Raw genomic sequence first — 21610 nt, 5'->3', positions numbered from 1 at the left:
TCCTCGCTTGAAGAATCCTTCTAGAATCCCTGCCCCCTGCTACACTCACTCAGAATAAACCAGTTTCAATTGGAAGGGGACCCTTGGGACCTCAGCTGGATGGGTGATTTTAGGGATCCTTGGTTGGCATGAAGACAGCCTGAAACCTTTTTTTAAAAGACGATTTAGAAATTCTGTAGCTGGAGAGACCGTTGGGAATTTGGGAGTCTCCCTCCCCTGATGCTTCCAGCAAAGAATAATCAATAGGTAAAATGTCAAATGGACATTTTCAAAGAGGCTTTGATAAAAACTTGGGTCCTAGGGAGCTGTGAGGTATAATGCTCCCTCTTGGGAGTCAGTGGGGTCCTTTTTACTTGAGGCCTAGAACATGGAATTGCCAAGGCCCTTTTGGAGCTGTTGGCCTCAGTAATGTGGTGTCCTTTATGTGGGCAGCCCAAAGCCTTAGTGCGTATGTGAAACCAGAGAAAACAGATAAGAGAGAGTGAAGTACCGTAACCTCATTCCCCAGAGGCCACAGGGGGCCCTAGCACTCCTCAGTGTACAGGCTAAGGTGGCCAATTTATTGCCCAGACTGGGACATATTTGAGAGTAAAAGGGGACACTATTAATAATTCAGCCAGGACAATAAGCATAGACTGGGATATAAACACTTTCCATCCAGATGCCTCCCTGGTTCTGGGCCCCTTGAATTCGTCACCAGGCCTGTGCTATTGAAAGAAGGGCACATGGTCCCACAGGTGCCACCTGGTCCCACAGGTGCCACCTGGTCCCACAGCTCTGAGGACACAGGCTGCTCTGGGAATGACTGGACTAGGGAGGAGGGAAACAAATAAGCAAAGGCCTCTGACTGGAGGTTGGCAGCAGCAAGGGCTTCCTGCTATCCGAAGGGGACAGTGAGTGGTCCCTGGTCGGTCACAGAAGACTCCCCTCTGAGCTGCCCAGGCTGCCTTCCTGGTTCTTACCATATCTGCTGATGGACGTCCGGGAGATGCTGGCAGAGGCAGGGATGTTGTAGGAGGAGGTCTGTTTGGGGACCAGAGCCACCACCGATCTGTCTGACACCTGGGAAGGGTATGAAAAGTACAGCGTGGGTGAATGTCGGTATCTTGAGAAACCGAATAGTCAAGTACTTCTAGAAGGTTATGGAATAGATGTGGGGTAGAGTGCAATAAGTTCAGGCATACTAGGAAGAATTCCTGCTCTCCAACATAGCTACTTAGCACCGTGGCTACTGAGCACTTGAAATTTAGTCCAAACGGAGATGCACTGGAAGTGTCTGAACTGAAATGTACTGTACATGCGCAATACATATTGAGTTTCCATGCCTGAGCATAAGTGAAAACAATACAAACTATCTCATAAGTTTTATATTTATTGCGTGTTGAAATGATAATTATTTTAGATCAGTTGGGTTAAATATTATATATTGTTGACATTCATTTCATCGGTTTATTTTTACTTTTTAAATGTGGCTAGTGAAAATTTAAAATTACACATGTGGCTTGTATTACATTTCTATGGGATAGTGCTGGGCTAGACCTGGCCTCTCTTCAACCTTGTGAGTTATGTACAATGATTCCCATTTAACAGATGAGAAAATTGAGGTTAACCAACATCTTTGAGGTCACACAGTTAATACCTGGCGCAGCCACTATCTGTAGCCAGGTCTATCAGGCTCCAAAGCAAGTTCTCATTGGGATTTTATTGCAAGTCACACAGGTCTGAAGTCCATTTTCCCTTTTGGTCTGATTTTTTTCTGGTCTGGGTCCTATAATGCCTGGACCACCTTGAGGAGTTTTCCCAACAGAACAGCTGTTCTTGGGGAGTCAGAGAGAAAGATGGTGTCTTGCCCCAGTCTCTGTGAGGGTGTCCAGGCTCCGCACCCAGCCTAGAGGGCAAGGGTTGATAAATGAGGAGCCATATTGAAGACATGTGGGGGCCGTTAGGATTTAAGATTACCCTCTATCCAATAAAAACGGTGAATCCCCAGAATTGTAGCGATCCAATTAAACCCCTAACGCAGAGGGAATAAAACAGCTATAACAATGTTATGGGCCATAAAACATTCCTATTAAACCATTTTTTATTTTAACAATTTTTATGAACTTTATAAGTTTGATTTGTAGCTGCACCAGTCATAAAACCATCTTTCTGGGTCTTAAATTCTCAGTCCCTCTCTCCCACCAAAAAAGAATTAAATGTTGGGAAGTCTAACTGTAAATGAACATTAGTGCTAACGAGATTCCCTGATAGCTGGTTTTAGTAGTGGTGTTTAATTTTACCCTCCCTATAAATCTGCGGGAGCCTGGGACATTTTTTAACATCTCTTTGTTAATTAAGATTATGCAGATTTTCTCCTGCAGGAGCTCCAAGGACCTTTGACTCCAGGGAGGGTAACAAGAGGACAGTGTTTTGGCATGATGGCCTAAAGCTTGGGGGTCCTGCGCTCTTCACAGCTCCTGAAAGGTGCCGGTGCTCCATGATTTCCCAGCTGGGCCAGCTCCTGGGAGCCAGCAGTTTGCACCATAAGCACCAGGTCTGCAACTGTGGGGGACCTTTCCACCTCTGTGTTTTCAGGAACTCTCCTTGCAACTGACAGCCTAGAAATGATACTTTGAAAAGCGAGCAGGGGCAGAAGTTTACACTCCCAGGAAGAACAGATTACGTTACCATTTCTATGGTTTGTTGTCACCTAAAGGAAGATTCACCAGATGCCTGGAATGACCACCGTTAAACTCAGTTCCAGGCCTGGTCACTAACTCTCTCTCGACCTCAGTCTTTCTTTCTCGTAACCGACAGGCAGCACAAATCCGAGGTCAAGATGCCTGACTGGGTCTGACCTTGGCTGTGCCACTTCCTGGCTACAGGACGTGGGGAAAGTCACTTAACTGCTCTGCACCTCAGTTGTCGCACTTGTCGAAGGCAATAATAATCTTGTCTGGGTTTCTGTGAGGATTAAAGGCGTTAGGACACGAAAGGCTGCGGGCAGGGCCTGGTGCCCCGTGAGCCCTCCTAAGTATGGCATTAGTGCTGCTCTTACGAGCATCATGGTCCTCATCGTCTCCCAAAGGGAAGGATAATCCCTGTGGTCCCCTGTCACTCAGGGCCAGTGTGTGGGAAGTGCTTTGCACTCAGTAAAGCTCAGTAAATATTTGAGGAATGATTGAATACATGAATGATAAATGACATCAGGGAATTGAAAGTGCTTTGTATGATGAGCACCGTAAGAACAGAATATTCCTTTCTTCTGACTGGGAGCCATCGGAAGGACAGCCAGGTAACAGAACTAGGGGATCACAGACAGAGAAGAAAGACCCCACTCCTGCCCTGGAGAAACTATTAATTTAGGGGCATAATGCTATTCTATTTTGCACCTTCTTCTCCAGCTCTAATTGGTTCGTTACAACTGTTCTACAGGATGCATTAAGCACCTTGAAGCAGGGGTGGGATCAACATGAAATAATTGTGGCTCCCAAGGATGTCCGCATACATCTGGGGAACCTCACCTGTTGTTTCTAATCCTTCCAACTGCCTCCACAGGTAAGGCTGTTATTTCCATTTTACAGATAAGGAGCCCAGTTCCTAGGGATTAAAGTCATACCGCCAGTGAGTGGGGAAGCTTGGGTTCAAATACAGCGCAGAAAGTCCTTTCTCTTCCCACTGCATCATACTCCCTCCATCTGGCGTGGAGAATGCAGGCCAGGAAGGGAGATGGAGCCTGGAGAGGAGTGTTTCGGGGTTTCCCCAGCGCCCTCTAGTGCTGGGGAGGCTCCCAGCCAGCTCTTGTTGGCTGTTAGGGCCCAGCTTCCTGGCCTTTGGCAATTCAGTGCCTCAGAGCCCAGCAGCCCACCAGCCCCCTATACCCTCCCACATGAGGCACAGACATAGGATATTAGGAATCAGGCCGTTCCATTGGGGCTTGCAGCCTCAGGCACTTCCTCTGGTTAATTTCTCTTGGTATCTCTCACTTTCAGCTTCTATTTTATTATTTTTCCTGAGTTCCAACCTGCCTACCTGTGCTTACTCTTACAGAGACCCCAGGCTGAGAGTGCTTAGTCTCTGTGGGAGGGAATTAGGGGAGTCAATATAATTGTTCTACAGGATGCATTACAACTGGATCTTTTGTTATTCTGCTGGGATTTTTTTTTTTTTTTGACCAGTCAATGTGTCTACCAATGTGCTAAACACTTTACCTACTATATTTAATCTATTCCACACAACTTTACAGGGCAGGGATCACCATTAATCCCATTTTACAGATAAAAAGGATGTGAGATTAAGTAATTTACCCAAGGACACCAGCTAGCAAGTGGCAGAATGAAAACCACGAAGACAAGTCTATCCAATCTCCTGGTACGTTGCAGTGAGAAGTGTAAGCCTACGGTGGTTGTCCTTTTGGAGGACTTCCCAATATGAATTTTTCTGCAGACCTGGAGCTAACAGGATAGCAATGCAGAGTCGTATCTAGACCAGTTAGGTCGGTTTCTCAGGGTGGGTGTGGCACTCATAGTTTTGACAAGTTTCCCCAAGTAATTCTAATGGGCAGCCAGGGCTAAGAATCACTGCTGGAGGCTCAGGGAGGAGGAGAAAAGGAAAGGTTAAGAAAATCCCTTTCCGGCTTTTGAGGTCCTCGGAGCACACTTAGAGGGAAGAAGACAGTAGGGACAATGGTCCTGGAGCAAAGCCGCTTCCCAAACCGAGAGGCGCCACCCTCACCTGATAGTGCATCAGTGTGTTGAGCCGCTTCCAGTCACCCTCGATCTTGGTGGTGATGTCCTCATCTTGCAGCACAACCCGGGCAATCCGGCCTTGACGCCACTCTGGGTGGAGGGGTGGCGCCGGTCACCGTGAGGGGGTGGGGTCTGCCAGCCAGGACCACCCAGTCCTACCTCCTCTCAGGACCTGGCAACCCCGGCCCCCTCAAGCTGGTGCAGTGATAGCACTTAAGATGTCTAGGGTTCAATGGGGTCCAGACAGCTGGGCAGAAGCTTGGGCTTCACCAGAGGCGCCACATCTAAGCAGGAAATGCTCTGGGAGTAGTATTTCAGGTGGTCCCTCACCTGGGCAGGACCCAGTCACGCCACTAGGAGGGGCCCTGTGCAGGGCAGGGCTCCCGTCCCTTCCCACAGCCAAATGCCCTTTTGGAAGCCGCCTGTCCACCCTTGGACCCACAAGCCACGCCAGGCCTCCTACCCAAGTCCATGTCAACGGCTCTCGGCCGCTGGGAGTAGGGCACGTTCTTGTAGATGGCGTCGAGGATCTTCTCCTTGACCTGTGTGATGGTGTCACAGTTTAACACCTTCACTGGGATCTCTGGACTATTCTCGTTGTCGGGGTTGACGCAGTTCAGGATCTGCAAGTGGCAAGAAAGGGGAGCAGGAGGGAGTTGAGGGAGGCGGAGTGAGGACTCAGACGGAGAAATGGTGCCTCTCTGTCTGTTCCCCACTTTCTTTCACCTCCCTGCCATCTGCCAGTGATGGCCTGAGTCGTTCTGCCCCCCTCTTCTTCCTCAGAGAACCGGGACTGTACTTTCTAGCTCCTGGATGGCTGAGGGAGCTGTAATCCTGGAACGAGGCATCCTGGGCTTCCGAGACGGCTCCAGGTGTATCAAGGGCTGGCCTTCTGCTTCCCTGAAGCCTCTCCATTAGGAATCCACACTCACATTCTTTCCCACGATGCTAATTTCCTCATTCCTAATGGGAGGTGATCTTTTTTCTCCACTCAACATTATCTCTGGTAAACTGAGGTGAGAGCTCTAGGGGCCCACCAAATGAGATGGGAGAGGGGGCCCAGGTGGACGGTCTGCCTGTCCTTGGTTCACTTGGACTTGCCCCCAGACTGGACAGTCTTCAAGCCTCTTTCTTGACCCCTCAGACTGGTTTTGTGGTCAGAGGGTAAAGTAGGAATCAGTGGTAGGAGATTCAAGCTGTCCCAGGAGCGTCCGGCTTCCTCACCAGGGTCTTGTACTCGATCTGCTGCCGGATGAGCTTGTCCTCGCTCAGGGAGTAGCGGGCCTCGCCCGTGATGGCGTCAATGGGACCCTTCTCCATCTGCTGCTTGATGGCGCAGAACAGCATGAAGAGCGGCTCCCCCGCGCACTCCTGTGGGCAAACACAGGGCCTGGCACGGGGTGGCATCAGCCTCCTGCCCGCCCTCTCCTGATCACACTCCCAGACCCCTTTGCTTTGCAGCACCCCGGCCAGGTAGGTCCCTGAGTGTGAAGGAGTCCCCATCTAGTCCTGATGGCCAGGCTCTGAGAAGCAGCCCCCCAACTTGCTCTCCACTGCGGCCCCCATCTCATTCCCACTCTCACCTTCAGGAACTTGTGCAGCAGGAAGGCAAACCAATTGGTCAGCATCTTCTCAGCCACAGACTCTGTCCTGGAGAGGGAGCAGGGACAAGGGGCAGTCCTTTATGAGGGGTCTCAGAGCAGGGGCCTGGTTTGTTGTGTGGGCTATAGCCCAACAGGACAACAGGCACTGAAGGACACAGGGCTGGAAGCCAGGACACCTGGGTCCTAGCCCAACTCTACCAGTAACTACAAGTGTAGCCTGGGCCAGAGGTTTCTTCTTTCTGGGCCCCAATTTCCTGTGAAAAAGGAGTGGTACTCCAAGCTGCAGATAAAGGTGCCCAGTACCCCATCCCATAGGGCTATAAAGAACCAGTTCGCTCTATTCCCTTCTGGCCTCAGGGTGATAAACAGTTTCCTTGTCCCTCTGGGATTTCTTGCATGCCTGAGTACTACACTCTATTTGGTATGTCCAGAGGGTACCTGGTGCCTACTTTTCCAAACACTCAGAATCAGACTGCCTGAGTTCAAATCCTGGCTCTGCCATGTACTTACTGGTTGTGCGACCTTGGGCAAGTGATTTCATCTCTCAGAGTTCAGTTTCCCCATCTCTAAATGGGGATGATTATAATGATGATGATGATGACGATGATCTCTGTCCCATAGGATTGTTGTCAGGGTTGAATGAGTTAATATATGTAACGTGCTAAGAATAACACCTAGTATCCAATAGCTGTCATTACTGCTGCCATGTGGGGTTATGGATCCCAGCCCCTCGGGTAGAGAGAGCACTGTGTGTGTGTTAAGTGTTTCGCTAACGGGATCTGCTTCTGCAAGCATCACCCTCCCACTACCCCCATTCCTGGGCTTTGGATCTGGGGACTCAGGAAGGAACAAACCAGCTGTGACAGATCCACAGTGATGGGGATGCCTGAGGGGTATTTTACCTCCCTGCCCGTGGTGGAAATTACACCCTCTGGTTGCAGTAAATCCCAGGCATTTGCCAGGGCTGCTCAGCGATCTGGCCCTGGGAGAGAGTGACAATGTAGAAGAAATTGTACCTTTCTCCCCTGGCCCCTCCCAGCACCTTCTCCTTGCATTGTGTCTGAGATTAGCTCTAATTTAAATACAACAGGTCTTAATGAGAGTTTCTAATGTTCAGATTGGCAGGATAGGGGCTCAGTTCTCATAAGACAAAGCCATTCTTCCTCCCTCCTCACCCCACGTGGGGCCTGGAAGCCTGAGACCTTGCTAGGAGAAGGCTAAAGGGAAGCCAGTGAAATAGAGGTGGTTTATTCCAAAGCTGTGCTTGGCTCGCTGGAGGCTCCAGAGAGCATCAGCGAGGGGATGGATGCCAAAGTCGCCAACCCTGTCCTCCACCAGGAAAAGGGCAACTGGGGAGGGGACACGGGATGGCTGTGCCATGATTCAGGTCCAGGAAGCTGGGCCCCGGAGGTATGGGTTGCACTAAATCTCTAGCTCGGTGCCGTCCAACAGAACCTTCTGCTAGAATGTTCTCTATGTGCATTGTCCAATATGGTGGCCAATATGTGGTGATATAGGTGGAATGTGGCTAGTGCAATGGAGGAGATAAATTTTACATTTTATTTCATTTTAACAAATAGTCACATGTGGCTACCCTGTTGGACAGCACAGTTCTAGATGCACAGGGAGGGAGAGAGACTCCGAGACAGGCGTTCTTCATGTCATTTTGTGCATGAAGAAAACTAAATGGCAGGGAGGCCATGTCACTGGCCCAAGTTCACACAACTAGCAGGTGGCAGAGCTGGGTTTCAAGCCGAGAACTGAGCCGAGGCCTGTGCTCCTCCATCACGTTTAGCAGCTGCAGGCTCCCTACAGCCGCCTGGCCGAAGGAAGATCTGTGCAGGCACAGGCCTTTCTAGGGAGCGGAACCCTCTCATGCTGCTTAGGGGACCTGCTCTCATGGGCCCTGTTTCCCTGTTAAGACCCCTGCCACCCTCCAGGCCCTGGCTGCGGCTCAAACCTCCGGAGAAGCAGCTTGGGGTGGTTCTTGTTCTCCAGGTTCTTATCGATGAGGTCGGACAGCAACTGCTTGAGGACGTCGGTGGCATATTCCAGGCGGCCCTGCAGGCCAGTCATGATGAGTGAGGCCACATTGCCACGGTCGCGCATGGAGAAGCTGCGTTGCAGCTCCAGGGTGCGGATGAAGGTCAGCAGGAAGACCTTGTTGTTGATGAGCTGGGCGAAGAGCTTCAGGGCCTTCTCCACGTGCTGCTGCCCATTCCCCTGCACCTGGCGGTAGAGGGGGTGCGGGGGTGGGGGGCGTGATGGGTGCACCTTCAGAGGACAGCTCCAAGCCCCCTAGCCCGACTCTGAGGGCCTTTGCTGGTAATGATAGCAGCTGTAGGACCCTCTCCACAACACCCATAAGCACCCCACCCAGAATGATGTAGGAATGGCCGGTCTCTGTACCCTACAGTCTGCTCTGACCTTCCCCTGGGTTGGGAGGGGTGGGCTCCAGGCTGGGCCCTCGGTGGGGATGGTGTCTCTTTGATTTTCCCCAGGATGCCCCATAGGAAATACCCCATCAGACCTACTCGGCTTACTAGTCTCTCCTTAATCATCTCCGTTCTGATTTATCATCTTTAGTAAAACAAACTAACAGATGAACAAACAAACCTTACAGAATCATGCATCTTTCGTTAAGTTACCTTAAATCCATTTGAGAATGAGGCAGAATTGTAGTTAATTTAGTCATTAGTTTAAAAATGACAACGAGCCTGGCCCTGGAATCATCCCAAAGAGCCAGGGGGCCCTATTGGCCACGATCTTCCTGATTAGAAATACCCCTGCTGTAGTGATGCTCTTACGAGCTATTTCTCCTCCTCATTCCTGACCTTCTGAGCTGCTGAGCCCCATCGGCCTAGCCTAGTACACCCAGGCCCTGTGTCCTTACTGCACAGCGGGGCCAGGGAGACAGGTGTTACCTCCAGCTCCCGTAGAACAGGATGGTCCTCGATGCCGGGGAACAGGACTCGCATGGCATAGGTGCGATAGTCCAGGTAGGGGATTCCTGAGCGGTCCAGGTCGCTGGTCAGCTCATTAATGTCTGTCTGGAGCTCGGCAAACGCTGCAAAAGTGCCGTGGAGACAGAGAGGCTTAGGAAGGGAACCCGGGCAGGGTAGGGGAAGGCAGGCGGAGTCTGTGAAGGAGGAATGGAGGGCCTGAGGAGGTATCGACAGGGAGGGATACAGGGGTGCATCTCCGGTGGGGATGAGCTATCTCCAGGCTGCGTTTCTTAGGTGATATGAGAGATTTCTATATTATTTCTCCCTCTGTAGTTCTATAATTTTGGATTTCCTCTCTATGCATTACAAGTGTAGTTAAAACAAAGGAAAAGGAAGAACACCATGACCTGGGTCATGCAGGTGCTGTAGGTGCTGGAAGCAGGTGAGAGACAGTGGCCAAGGGGATCAAGCAAAGACCAAAACAGGCAGCTTTGCTCCCCTTTTCCAAGCAGAAGAATAAATCAAGACGCAAAATCTTAGAGGACAACAAAAATCAAAACTACCAGGAGATACCACTTCATACACACTGAGGTGGCTATTACCAAAAAATAGGAAATGACAAATGTTGGCGAGGATGTGGAAAAACTGGAACCCTCATGCATTGATGGTGGGAATGCAAATTGGTGCAACTGCTCTGGAAAACAATTTGGTGGCTCCTTAAAAAGTTAAACAGAATTATTATGTGACCCAGCAATTCCACTCCTAGGTATCTACCCAAAGAACTGGAAGCAGGAATTTGTGCAGATATTTGTACACTCATGTGCATAGCAGCATTATTCATAATATAAAAAGGTGAAAACAACCCAAATGTGAAAGATGAATGGATAATCAAAATGTGGTCTATACAGTCAATGGACTGTTGTTATTCAGCCTTATAAAGGAAGGAAGCTCCGACACACGTGAAAACATACATAAATCTTGAGGACATTATGCTAAGTGAAATAAACCAGACACAAAAGGACACATAATGTATGATTCCACTTATATGAGGTACCTAGAGTAGTCAAATTCATAGAGACAGAAAGTGGAATGGTAGTTGCCAAGGGCTGAGGGAAGGGGATGTTGGTGGGCGGTGGGGGTTATTGGTTAGTGAATATAGCGTTTTAGTTGGGGAAGATGGTACAATTATGGAGATGGATGGTGGTGATGGCTGCACAAGAATGTGAATGTACTTAATGCCACAGAACTGGAGGAGGGGAGAGCACGGGGGTATAGAGACAATGAAAGTTAAAATAGTCAATTTTATGTTATGTATATTTTAACACACACACACACACACACACAGGAAACTGAGAACAAAACCCAACCCAGCCTTGGGGCACCCTGGCCATGAGCCTGCAGGGGATCATCTCCTTGGTGGCGGGCCTGTGTCCTGGTGAGCCCCGGTTCCCTCCTCCTCAGACCTGGCACCAGGAGAAGCCCTTGCCCGTCTTCCCCAGCCCAGCTCTTCTTTTCATCTAGCAGAGGGCTTGTTTCTGATCCTGACATTTGCAGCAAAAGGAGAAATGTTTTGATTTCTAATTGAAATGTTTACCTAGAGTGCCCACTGGGTCCTCAGCCTGCGAGGACGCCAGGTACACCTGTCACCTTGTAGCTGTGGTTGCGGGGGAGATGGAAGAAAACAGAATCTCCACTCCCACACATGTCCATGGCCAAAGATGCCAACAAGTGTGCTACAGAATGCTCAGCCTGCTGCACAGACAGAAAATAAACTCTGGGGACTGCGGTGAGGTGGGAGGCAGGTGAGATGCTCCCTGCCTTCCCTGCTGCTGCTGCTTCCATACTCCAGGGTGTTATGCAAAAGGAGTGGGACCCTCTCACGTGGGGCATCTAGGGGCTGAGATTCGGACTGTGGGGAAATTGAGGCCCTGAGAGGGAGAGAAGGCAGCCAGGTTGTCGGATGAGTCAGGGCACAGGGCGACAGAACGATGTCATCAGGCCTGGGGCCTCACTGTGGGTATTCTTAGTAGGACTTCTCGATCTTGAGGGCAAAGGAAGTTTGTGTGCAACAGGTCAAAGTGGAGTGCAGTGGCTTGGGGTGGAGGGGGGTAAGTAAAGATGAGCATTGTTGACAAGGAGGGAGGTAATAAGGCTGCTGAAGAAAAAGGGCTCCGGGAAGCGAGGGAGGGCCTGACTTACCTTCCTTACATTCGAGCGCCACACGGGATTCCAGGTTGTCCATCTGCATCTGGAGCCTCTTCAGAGTGAGGTCGTTTTCCCGGGACTTGCGCTTGTAGGCGATGAGCACGATGATGACAATGATGAGGAGGAGGCTGCCGCCCGCCGCGATGCTGACGATGGCTGGCAGGGTCAGCAAGCTGTCTGACACGACACTCACCGAGCCGGGAGAGAACACCATCCCGCCCACGTGAACCTGTGCATTGCACACACACACACACACACACACACACGCTGTAGCGCCCTGGCATGCCACTGAATCCTTATCGTTTCAGAAGGCACATGAGAGACCACGACCACACAGTGCACATTTGGACAGAAAACAACTTCCTGCTGATTATCCGCCTTCCTTTTCTTGTGTTGTGGACTTCTACCCATTTTAACATCGGACTTGGAAATAAGGTATGGAAAAGGTAGAAGAGAGAGCCCGTCTTTATGACGGATTACGTATGCATGCAGAGGAAGAGGAAGGGAAATAATAAAGAGTTCTCACTCACCATGACCTTGTGCTGCCCCGTGAGGTTGGGAGGCTCGCAGAGGAGCTGTGTCTCAGACACAGTGACAGCACACGGCGTCTCTCCAATCAGCACCGTGTAGTTGAGTTTGGCACCTCCAGAGGCAGGAGGGCAGAGGTTTTTGCCCTGTAGATAACAGGAATAATTGACACATGCACACATGACTATTTAAAAAAAAGATTACGGAGAGATGAAGGAGGAAAGGGCAGCAGTGCAAAAACCAATAGATGACTCCATGGTTAAGTTTTTGTAGAGGACTTCAAACAGCCACAATTTAGAGAGAAATGAAGGGAGGAGAGAAGTAAAGACAGGAAGAGAAGAGAGTGGGAGAGAGAAAGGGGAGACAGAACATTGCACAAGTGAAACTTGGGGGGAGGACACATGGGACATAATGAAAGTGGGGGAGCAATGAAACACTTGTACCAGGGAGCCGTGACCTCCTGAAATACGTGTGCAGCTTACAGTGGCCATGGAAGTGGCCAATAAAGGCAGTCGTTACTTCCAACTTACTGTAGAACTTGGGTCTCAAAGCTCACAAGAACAGAGATACTCTAGCGTGTTTTGGAAATCCCAGGTGCGATATATCGCTCGGTGGGTCAATATCTATAAACAAGCTCCCTTTACAGAGAGATGACAGCTGTGTGAGCGCATATGCGAAGGAGAACAAGAACGGCCAGGGGAGAGGGGTGTTCACTACCCCCTCACATTCCTACCTTCAGAATGATGGGGGATCCTGGCTTCTGATCCAAGACTCCAGTGGGGCTGAGCAGCTCAAAGGTTGGGTTGGGGTAGTAGATGAACTTGGTGTCGTTGTAAATGAGCAAGGACTGGACGTTGTTAAAGACGAATCCAAATTCGTCTGGCCGTTCCACGGTGTCCAGGCCTGGCCGGTACTCCGTGGTCAGAGAGGGTGCCAGGCAGGTTAGGGTGGTGGTGTTCACAACTTTACACACCTAAGAGGCCCAGAGTGTAGCATTCAAACACTGAGTGAGTGACGCTGGGGTCCCGCTGCCGCCCCTCCCTCCCTCTGCTTATTTTGGCTGTCACCATCACCACTGGGTGGCTTGCTTCTCTTCATTAGATGGTGAACCCATTGAGGAAAAGGGCTGTAAAATTGATTTTTTTGGGTTGGTGAATTTTAACCTCATTCATTCATCAACACTGAGTGCGTACTTTGTGTCAGGTACTGTCCTAGGAGTTGGGGCCATCTAGTGAAATAGTCACAGTCTAGTGGGGAGAGACAAAGGATTCAGGAAGTATAACATATTCCTGTCAAGAGGGCTGGGAACACAATAGGGGCCAAGCACTGTGAAATGCATGAATGGATGTGAGGAAAGCCCTGGTGGGGTAGCCCTGGGTACTGTGGGAATGTCTGTGTGTGGCCGTGATCGTGTGTGTGTGTGTGTGTGTGTGTGTGTGTGTGTCTGACTGTGCAGACAGGGTGAAGCTTTCCCTTGGGAGAAATGAATGAAATTTCATGTGAACAATGAGTAGGACTTACCTAGACAAGGAGAGGGAGAGGGAGGGGAACAAGTCCCAGGCAGAGGGAACAGCGGCAAAAGCCCAGGGATGAGGGAGCATGGAAGGTTTGGGGGAAAATTAGGGCGGAAGCAGTGCAGGGTATGAATGTGAGTGTGTGAGTGTGTCAGGAGGTGGGGGGTGGGGGTTAGCAGGACATAGTGTGAGATGAGCACTTTGCCAGCATATAGTAGGTGTCCAGTTAACGTTTATTGAATACACTGATGAATGAAAAGGAGACTTCAACTCTTTAAAGGTTCTGCTTAGGGTCCCTCTCCTCTCCAACCAAGTACCCCCTAACTCTGCCTGGGGTATCACTTTAGTATTGACACTGACTTCATAATGTCCTTTCTTTCTTGGTGGATCTTAGTCTCACAACTGAAACCCTAGCTGGGCTGGCCCCTGCTCAGTGTGAACTGTGCCACAGTCTCATCCGGTTTAGTTCTGGGGTTGCCCGAGGCAGCAGCCGGACTGAAGAAACCACGTGGGACTTGGGAATGAAACCTGGACTCCTACTCCCATGGCTTGGTTTCAGCATTGGGAGCCACGGTGTCCCAGAAGCAGCCAAGGGCATCTGTGAGAACTCAGCCTGCTCAAGTACATGCCATCCTGGCAGGTCTGCACATGTGTGTCTGGCCAACATACCCTTACTCGGACCTCATGTTCAGAAAACAAGACCGCGTGTGAAAGTACAGAGGAGCTGACACTTGCACAAAGACTATGTCAGAGCTCCAAGGCCAAGGCTTAACCCTCCCTGTGCAGAGGGCGTCGGAGTTTAAACCACGGCTCACTGAGGGCTTCGCGATGTGTTGGGAGTCAGTTCCCACCGTCCCTTTCAGCTCACACTTCAGCAGCTCCTTACAAGCCTAATGTCCCTTTCATGTTCCAGTTGGGGACACTCTGGCATGGGGGAAGTGGGGGGTACAGTTAAACAGGTAAAAGTACATCAGGGAGTCTCAAACTCTGGGCTCCGCAGGACAGACACACAGCCTGAGTGTGTCTGCACTCCCCACTCCATCTTCATCCCCGCTCATTCCAGTTGCCCCAGACTGGACTCCTCTGTGAATAAACAAATCACTCCCAAACAGGCGGCCTCTGTTTGCTTCCTGCCCTGTGCTGCATCGGCACTTTGTTGGCCAAACATTCCTTTGGGTTTTGCGGCCTTCCCTTTCGCCCTTCTCACTTCTCACTGAGGCTGCTTCGTGACCCAAAGGCAAGGGGAGGTCCAGTGGGCTACGGCTGGGCTGCCATGGGGCCCAAGTAAGGCTGAAGAGCCAAGTACCTCTCTTCCAGCACTCCTGAAAGAGAAGGCACAGGGCAGAGTTCACGAGCTTCCCATTGCGGAGCCGGGCTTGATGGAAGACTGCAAACTCCAGGCCTTTCTTCCAGGCCTGCAAAGCCTGCAGACCCCACGTAGGTCACTACTGAAGCTGAAGGTCCCCAACTCTCAAGAGGGAGGAACTGGGAAGTACTTCTTAACTCCCTGAAGCACTGAGGTCACGGTGGGTGGGCTGCGGGAACCGCTGGGGAGATTCCTGCCCGGGGCTGCTACGGCCTCCGGGGAGGGGAGGGAACACCCAGGGCTGAGCCTTCTCAGGTGGACAGCAGGTATGGCGAAGCCCTCCCCAGTCCAGTCTCCTCTTCAGATGACTTCCTTGGGACTAATGCTGCAGGCTTAGGAGGTCGACATACCAGTCACATTACTCATTGTTGAAAATTCCCTCTGTACTATCTTAACTATGTCTTTTATTTTCTGTGTTCTGATATTTTAACATCTGGGGCCTTGCTGACCCTGGAGAGACAGGCACTCTCCAGGCTCACGAATTCCTAGGGATAGTAAACAGTCTACTGCCTGCTAGAGCATGCTTTTCGAATGCAAACAAGCAACATCCACAGCCCACACCCCAACCACCTCCTTTCACACTGTGGGTAACTATCCACCTTCCCTAACCACACTAGCGCTAGGTACCAGACAACTCGGGACAGTGCCTCTGTCCCGCCCCAGAGCCGACTAAAATGATCCAAAGTGCCAATCCTAAACCTGCTCCCTTAGCCTTGCTAATTACTTCCTGTGGAAACCACAATAAAGGCTCTTGCCCCAGTTTCCCTTTCTCTTTCTGCTTTTTAAACTACCCTGAGATTTCCCTGTGGTGCCTCCCACCCCCTACCACCGTGGCATGGCCTCCTTCTCTTGGGATCTCCTGGTCTGTTGGCCTTGCCATACCTGAATAATAATAAAACCTAAATTTAAAAAAATGTACCTAATTTGTTTTGGAGTTGTATCCTCTCTGAGTGTGAACTCACCATCCCCATTCCTACCCCTCACCCTCCGCCCTTCCGCTTAGGCCCTGGAGTTGGATAGACAGAGGTGGTCTGTGAGCTACTGGGGACACTTGACCTCAGTCTGGAAGTGGAGTAGGGGATAGACTCTTTTACCCATGGATCGAGCTCTACACCTGGGATACGGAGGCATGTACTCTCCTAGCCCAAAGAGCTGTGACCACAGTGGGTACTGAAGCTGTGATACAGGTGTCCTCACATCTCTGGCATGATGGAATATCCAGCCTGGGAGCATCTCATGTAGTCTAGTTACGAAGAGGCCAGACATCTGGAATCTAGCTTGGCCCTACCACCAGCCACCTTCATGACTGGGGGGCAAGACATACTCCTTTCTGGCCTTAGTTTCCTCAGCTGTACAATGAGGAGGTTGGAACAGATGATCCCTGAGACCTTTCCAGATCCAGCCTTCTAGCCTCCTGTCATTTTGTGTAATTCTGTTTCCTAAGGAAGCCTCAAGCATGCTGGGAATGTGTCAGGGATAAGAGGGTATATATAAAACAATCCTCCCCATCTCCATCTCAGCCTAGTCAGGCCCCCGAAGGTCGAAGCAATAATACTAGCAATTTATATGAAAAATAATGGTCATAATTTATAACGCCAGCATCTCCTGGACTATAATTAGGAATACAATAATGTTTCAGAAAATATTGGTTAAGAAGAGTGACATGGAGCCAGTAGAACAACCTAAAAAAATTATAACATATCAGACATTCTGCTCTTATGATAGAAAACTTCTTTAAAATCACAAAAATCCATAGTGGAAAAAAAAAGAATTACATGGCTCTGTATAGAGAAGTAAAGTAAAATGTTCAGCCTGATCATGTAAGCAACCTGGGTGGGACTATTTGCACGCAGTGAATTTCTTCAACATCTCACACTGCTTCTTATCGGACCTCAAAGTGAACATGACATAGAACAGGAACCGTTTAGTGCTGTATTTTAAACTCAGAAGGTACTGTATTTATATACTTAGTATATCACCTTCTGACATGAAATGATTATACTGTAATTATAAAATTTATTGTCAGGCATGGTGTTTGAAGCCATGATTCCAGGCTCAGTGTCTTGAGCCAACTTTCTTCTCCTGTCGTCAGATACTCCAGTGTCCAACACAGAGCTCGATGCAAAACACAGACACGCAGCTGAGATTGCTGAGGGCTGGGCGGGCCTGTGGTTACTCACATTGACAGATTCTTTGCCGTTAAACTTGACTCGGATCCTTGGCTCCTGAATGACATCCAGGTTGAAGCCCGTGATGGTCAGGGGTGTGTGGCCACTGGGAACAAGCAGAGGCTAAGTTAGGTAAAAACCCTCTCAAGCTGCCACCAGTCCAATCCCTGAGATCTCTCACAAGCCACACTTGGGCTGAAGGGATGACGCCACGTGGCACCGGGTACATTCCTCCACCCTCTGCCTCACCTGGCAATGCTCCACTCAGGCTCGATGCGTTGCACCCGGGGGTCATCTATGTACTCGAACTGCAGGTTGTTGTCCACACGGGCTCGGTCGACACTCACGGAAACGGGGACGGGGCCCAGTCCGTTGGACGACGGGGGTGCGACACACACGATCTCATTCATTGACCGTCTGACGGGGAGACAGCAGGAGGCTTGTGAAGGGGGGCGTGGGCGGGGGGGCCCTCTGGCTTGGACAGGGCTTTTCCTCAGTCTGAGGGTGTGACCAGGAAGGAAGGGTCTGTCCTCTGTCCTGTTACACGGTACACTATGGCACATATCCCTTTTCAGTGCATATCACTGCCTCTTTTCACTTGAGATCCAAGTCTGGATTCAGAGGGAGCAAACAGAGCATGGGGGGCTGAGGCAGGACTTCATGGGCTTTGGGGGGCTCCCCTTTTCCGGATTTTTCTAGAATATGACTTAGCTGGTGCTTAGAGCCTAGTCAGTCAGTTAATAAATATTCACTGAGCACCGATATGCAGAGAAGTGAACACACAGTCCTCGCCCTCAGGGAGTTTATGGTCCAAGGAGGAGCTTAACAGGTAATACTGGGCCAACTGGGTTCTCAGCCATAGGTTCTCAGAATTCTCTCAGGGTTCTCTACAATCCCATTGGATATCTCTGACAAATGGTAGGTGTTCAATTTTTTTTAGGCCAAAGAGATGCCCTGAGCATGAGTCTGTGTGCTTGCTGAGCACTGAGGCCATGCAATGTCCATGTTTCTCGAGTGACCATAGTGGGGACCTAAGGAATGTGTGGTCCCGGGTGACTGGAGAGCTCCTGGGAGCCTCTCTCACCAGCAGTTTTCATGGCCCTGACTTCTAATTGCTTTTAGAAGTATCCACCCCGTGACACATGAGATATATACATTGCTTAGTGGAATATATTTCTCACAGTGACCAGAACGGTATTTGGGTCCCAGACTTAGCACACGACTTGGAGGTGATGGGCAGGCAAATGGGTGAACACGCACAGGGATGTGTGTGCACAGGCCACACAGGGACAGTCTCCTCGTGCTCCTTCAAGCCCATCTTACCCATAGAACTCGCAGGTCTGGTTGCCCAGGTATACGGCCACACTGCTCCCAGACCCTAGGTAATGGCCCGTGATGGTCACCATGGTGCCTCCTGACTCTGGCCCTCGGATCGGGTTGAGTGACATCACGGAAGGGTTCTTTAGGAGGAAGCAGAGATATGATCACAGCTCAGGATTTGCCCCAAGGGATGGACCCAGGCTAGACTGAAGGACAGAAGGAGGGACTGTGTCCGTGCTTGAAGTGAAGGTACTTTTCCGGCCTTTTCAAATCCCAAAGACTCTCTGTCTACCCTGGACCTGAGATCCTTTCTAAGAAGAAGCTCTGGGCATGTCCAGGGAAGACAGAAAGGTCACGTTTTAGAATTAATTAACCCCCCAGGGAGTCTCAGACTCCTAACACTCATGGGAAGGCAGAAGTGACACTGACTAATCTATCAATTAGTTTACAAATTGAGAACAATTTGAAAATGCTTCTCTATCTAGAGCCTGTACTGATTTTTTTGGCATAAAATCGATAGGGCTAAATAAAGCATCCCTGCCTGGATCGTGCCACCAAGAGGCTAAATTCCTCCATTAATGGTCTATGCACATGTCCTTCCCTAAGCATGCGAGGGGCATGGCAGGGTGCCTGGTGCACAGAGCTGTCAGTAAACTTAGGCATGGCTTCCCCAACCTGCACCGGGAAGATGGCCCATGGTTGGCGGGGACTTTCTAGAAAGCTCATTAAGTTGTAAAATTAAGCCTGAAGCTTAAAAGAAATGTCACTTAGCCTAAAATACATCAGGCAGCTGATCTAAGTCATAAAGGAATTGCTTTTGCCTGTTGGGCAGTGGAGTGGACTTGAAGGCTTATTTAACTGAGCAATTATACAGGCCTAAAGTAGTCTGCATTAGTCACTCACTGGCGATGGGCCCTGAAGCAAGTTCCTACATTGACCTGGGCTTGTTTGCCCCTCTGTCAAGAGAGCAGGGTGGGCTAGATTATGTCTAAAGCTCTGACATTCTACAGTTCTCAGTCGATCTAGTGTTTCTGTGTTTGCTTCTCACACAAGACCCTGTCTGTCCATGGAGGAGATGAAATAGGTTAGGTAAGCTGTGGTTCTCTCCAATCTGAGAGAGGAGAGTACAAGAAAAAGGTACAGATGCTGGGATAAGGAGGCAGAGACTGGAAAACCTACCACAAGCTATAAAATGCTTCAGAGAATAGAATTTTGTGGTCTAATGATTTTTCAAAACTCTTAGCAAGGCTGGTTTGACCCCGCCCACTGGTGTTAACATTTTTTAATGAAAAACTCTATGTGGCAATGTAGGTAAGTGTCAGAAAAGGAACTTGAAGGCCCCAGAAGCAAGTTATTGATTCAATAAGAATATTGCCCCAGCAGACTCCAGGGCCTCAGAAGCAAGTTATTGATTCAGTAGGAATATAGTGCCAGCTTTAAAGAAAGCCTTTGTGATTCTACTACCTGTTGACTGAGTGTGAAGAGATGTCTTCAGGTGTGAATGTGTGCATATGTGTATAACCACACCAACACATAGAACAACTCACTTGTTCACCCCACTCCCCTGATCCCGCACACAGACACCACATCATTGCAGGATTTCCAGAGACCCCTCTAAATTCCTACTTGCAATAACCTTGGCAGAAAACATAGCTTGCTGATAAACACAGACCTTTTTAATTAGGTCTCACAGGTGCTCTGTCCTCATTAGGCTGGAATTAGATGAAGATATCACATTGGCCGTGACAAAGGACAGCCCCTGCCCACCCTGGGAAGTGCTTTCTAAGATCTGATTTCTAAGAAAGGCCTGATTTTGCCTTATTTAGAACTCTGACCTGTGGCTCTGTTGGACTCCAAAGTCTCCATAGCATTGTTAGTCACACAACTATCCCACCTGAAAAACCAGGCATGCACAGCGAGGCTGGATGTTCCCTTTCTGGTCTCCTGGAGGTACCTGGCTTGGGAGGGGGTGAGTGAGATCTTCCTGGGAGAAGTCCGGAAGGAAGTGTGCCCTTGCTGGGAGCTGTAGCCCCGCACGAGACCCAATACTCACCACGAAGGTATATTGTTGGTGGGACTTGGTCATGAACTCTGGTTTACACTCGCCAATGCACAGGCTCACGGGTCCAGAGGTGTTTCCCATGAGGGTGTGGCCCATCTCACAGACGATCCTGAGGAGACAGCAAACCTTCCTGTGAGAGACTTGGCAAGAGCTGGCAGCCCTGCCCCCACCTGCTCACCCATCACAGTGAATGACTCATCACACTCTGGCAATAGTGCTGGAACAAGACAGCTTGCTCACCCATCTAGCTGTGTGACCTTGGGTAAAGTGCTTTCCCTCTCTGGACTTCAGTCTCTCAGCAGTACAGTGAGAAGTTGGATGAGATCATCTCTAAAGCCCTGTGTGCCTCCAAAATGCTATGCTGCCTAATTCTCTGAAAAGCCCGTAGTCCTACTGTCCAGTGCAGTGGTTAGCACTGGGTGGCTACCCAGTATTTGTGGACTAAACCTCATGCCCAACAGAGAGATGCAGGGGCAGTAATTTAATGTTCTTTCCTATGTGATAAGCCAACACTGCAACTCTCCCTAAAAGAGGGAGTGAGGGCCTACTTGCCAAATTGATTCAATTGGGCTTTGTTTCCTGCAGTGAGTTTTAAAGAGAGAGTAGATAACCTGGTGAGATAGTGAGAGCCCCAACCTGGAGCACAATGGAGCAGTGGAGTTCTGTGTCCAGAGATGAAGGGCTGGGAGGTGGATGAGTTCATTAGGACAGCAGTGGACACTAGACTCCCACTTAATCAAGGGTTGAGCACACCAAGCTGGCGGGTGAGGCAGTGAACCAGCCCTGGGGTTGGAAGGCATGTCTCATATTAACAGGAGAGCTGGAGGGAAGAAGGGGTGCAGCGTTCTCTCTCATAAAGTGCAGATCAATACCCCCAGTGCTGACTTCCCTGGTGCCTGAGATAAGTTACGACAAGCACATCTGGAGACTGGCTGCCTTGGCCATAGGAGCCTTCTAGAAGGCGTGGGCAGCTGAAGGATATGAGAGGGATTGAAGAAATCAGGTTGTTGGGGGTACCTCTTGCCTGGACTTATAAGGCATGGGGTGGGTGCGAACAGGCCCCATCAGGCTCAGCAAAAAGGAACCCAGGGGCAGAGGGAAGGATTTTCCTTTCCTCCTGACACCGTGTGAAGAGTTCAGAGCAGCCTGGCGCCTCTGGTAGATTTGC

At 50.0% G+C, this 21610-nt stretch overlaps 1 protein-coding gene across 2 annotated transcripts in view; it reads right to left on the bottom strand.

The window, feature by feature from the left end:
* Positions 1-21610, bottom strand: part of PLXNA2 (plexin A2) — a 207363-nt gene that overhangs the window by 10172 nt on the left and 175581 nt on the right. Inside the window, exons 14-27 of one of the 2 annotated variants that reach the window (XM_033092346.1) lie at positions 20434-20551; positions 18384-18520; positions 17310-17477; positions 17073-17166; positions 12746-12985; positions 12015-12158; positions 11479-11713; positions 9259-9401; positions 8295-8563; positions 6314-6380; positions 5955-6101; positions 5194-5353; positions 4717-4820; positions 963-1062 (exon numbers count right to left, since the gene is read on the bottom strand). In XM_033092346.1, the coding sequence (XP_032948237.1) occupies positions 963-1062; positions 4717-4820; positions 5194-5353; positions 5955-6101; positions 6314-6380; positions 8295-8563; positions 9259-9401; positions 11479-11713; positions 12015-12158; positions 12746-12985; positions 17073-17166; positions 17310-17477; positions 18384-18520; positions 20434-20551 (2126 nt within the window). Of the gene's footprint in view, positions 1-962; positions 1063-4716; positions 4821-5193; positions 5354-5954; positions 6102-6313; positions 6381-8294; positions 8564-9258; positions 9402-11478; positions 11714-12014; positions 12159-12745; positions 12986-17072; positions 17167-17309; positions 17478-18383; positions 18521-20433; positions 20552-21610 lie in introns of those variants that run through there. The other variant, XR_004421527.1, reaches the window with a different exon arrangement.

Source organism: Rhinolophus ferrumequinum, chromosome 22, assembly GCF_004115265.2.
Source record: "Rhinolophus ferrumequinum isolate MPI-CBG mRhiFer1 chromosome 22, mRhiFer1_v1.p, whole genome shotgun sequence".
Taxonomy (NCBI): Eukaryota; Metazoa; Chordata; class Mammalia; order Chiroptera; family Rhinolophidae; genus Rhinolophus; species Rhinolophus ferrumequinum.
The sequence above is the reverse complement of the archived record's forward strand: the minus strand, read 5'-3'. Positions and strand labels throughout refer to the sequence as shown.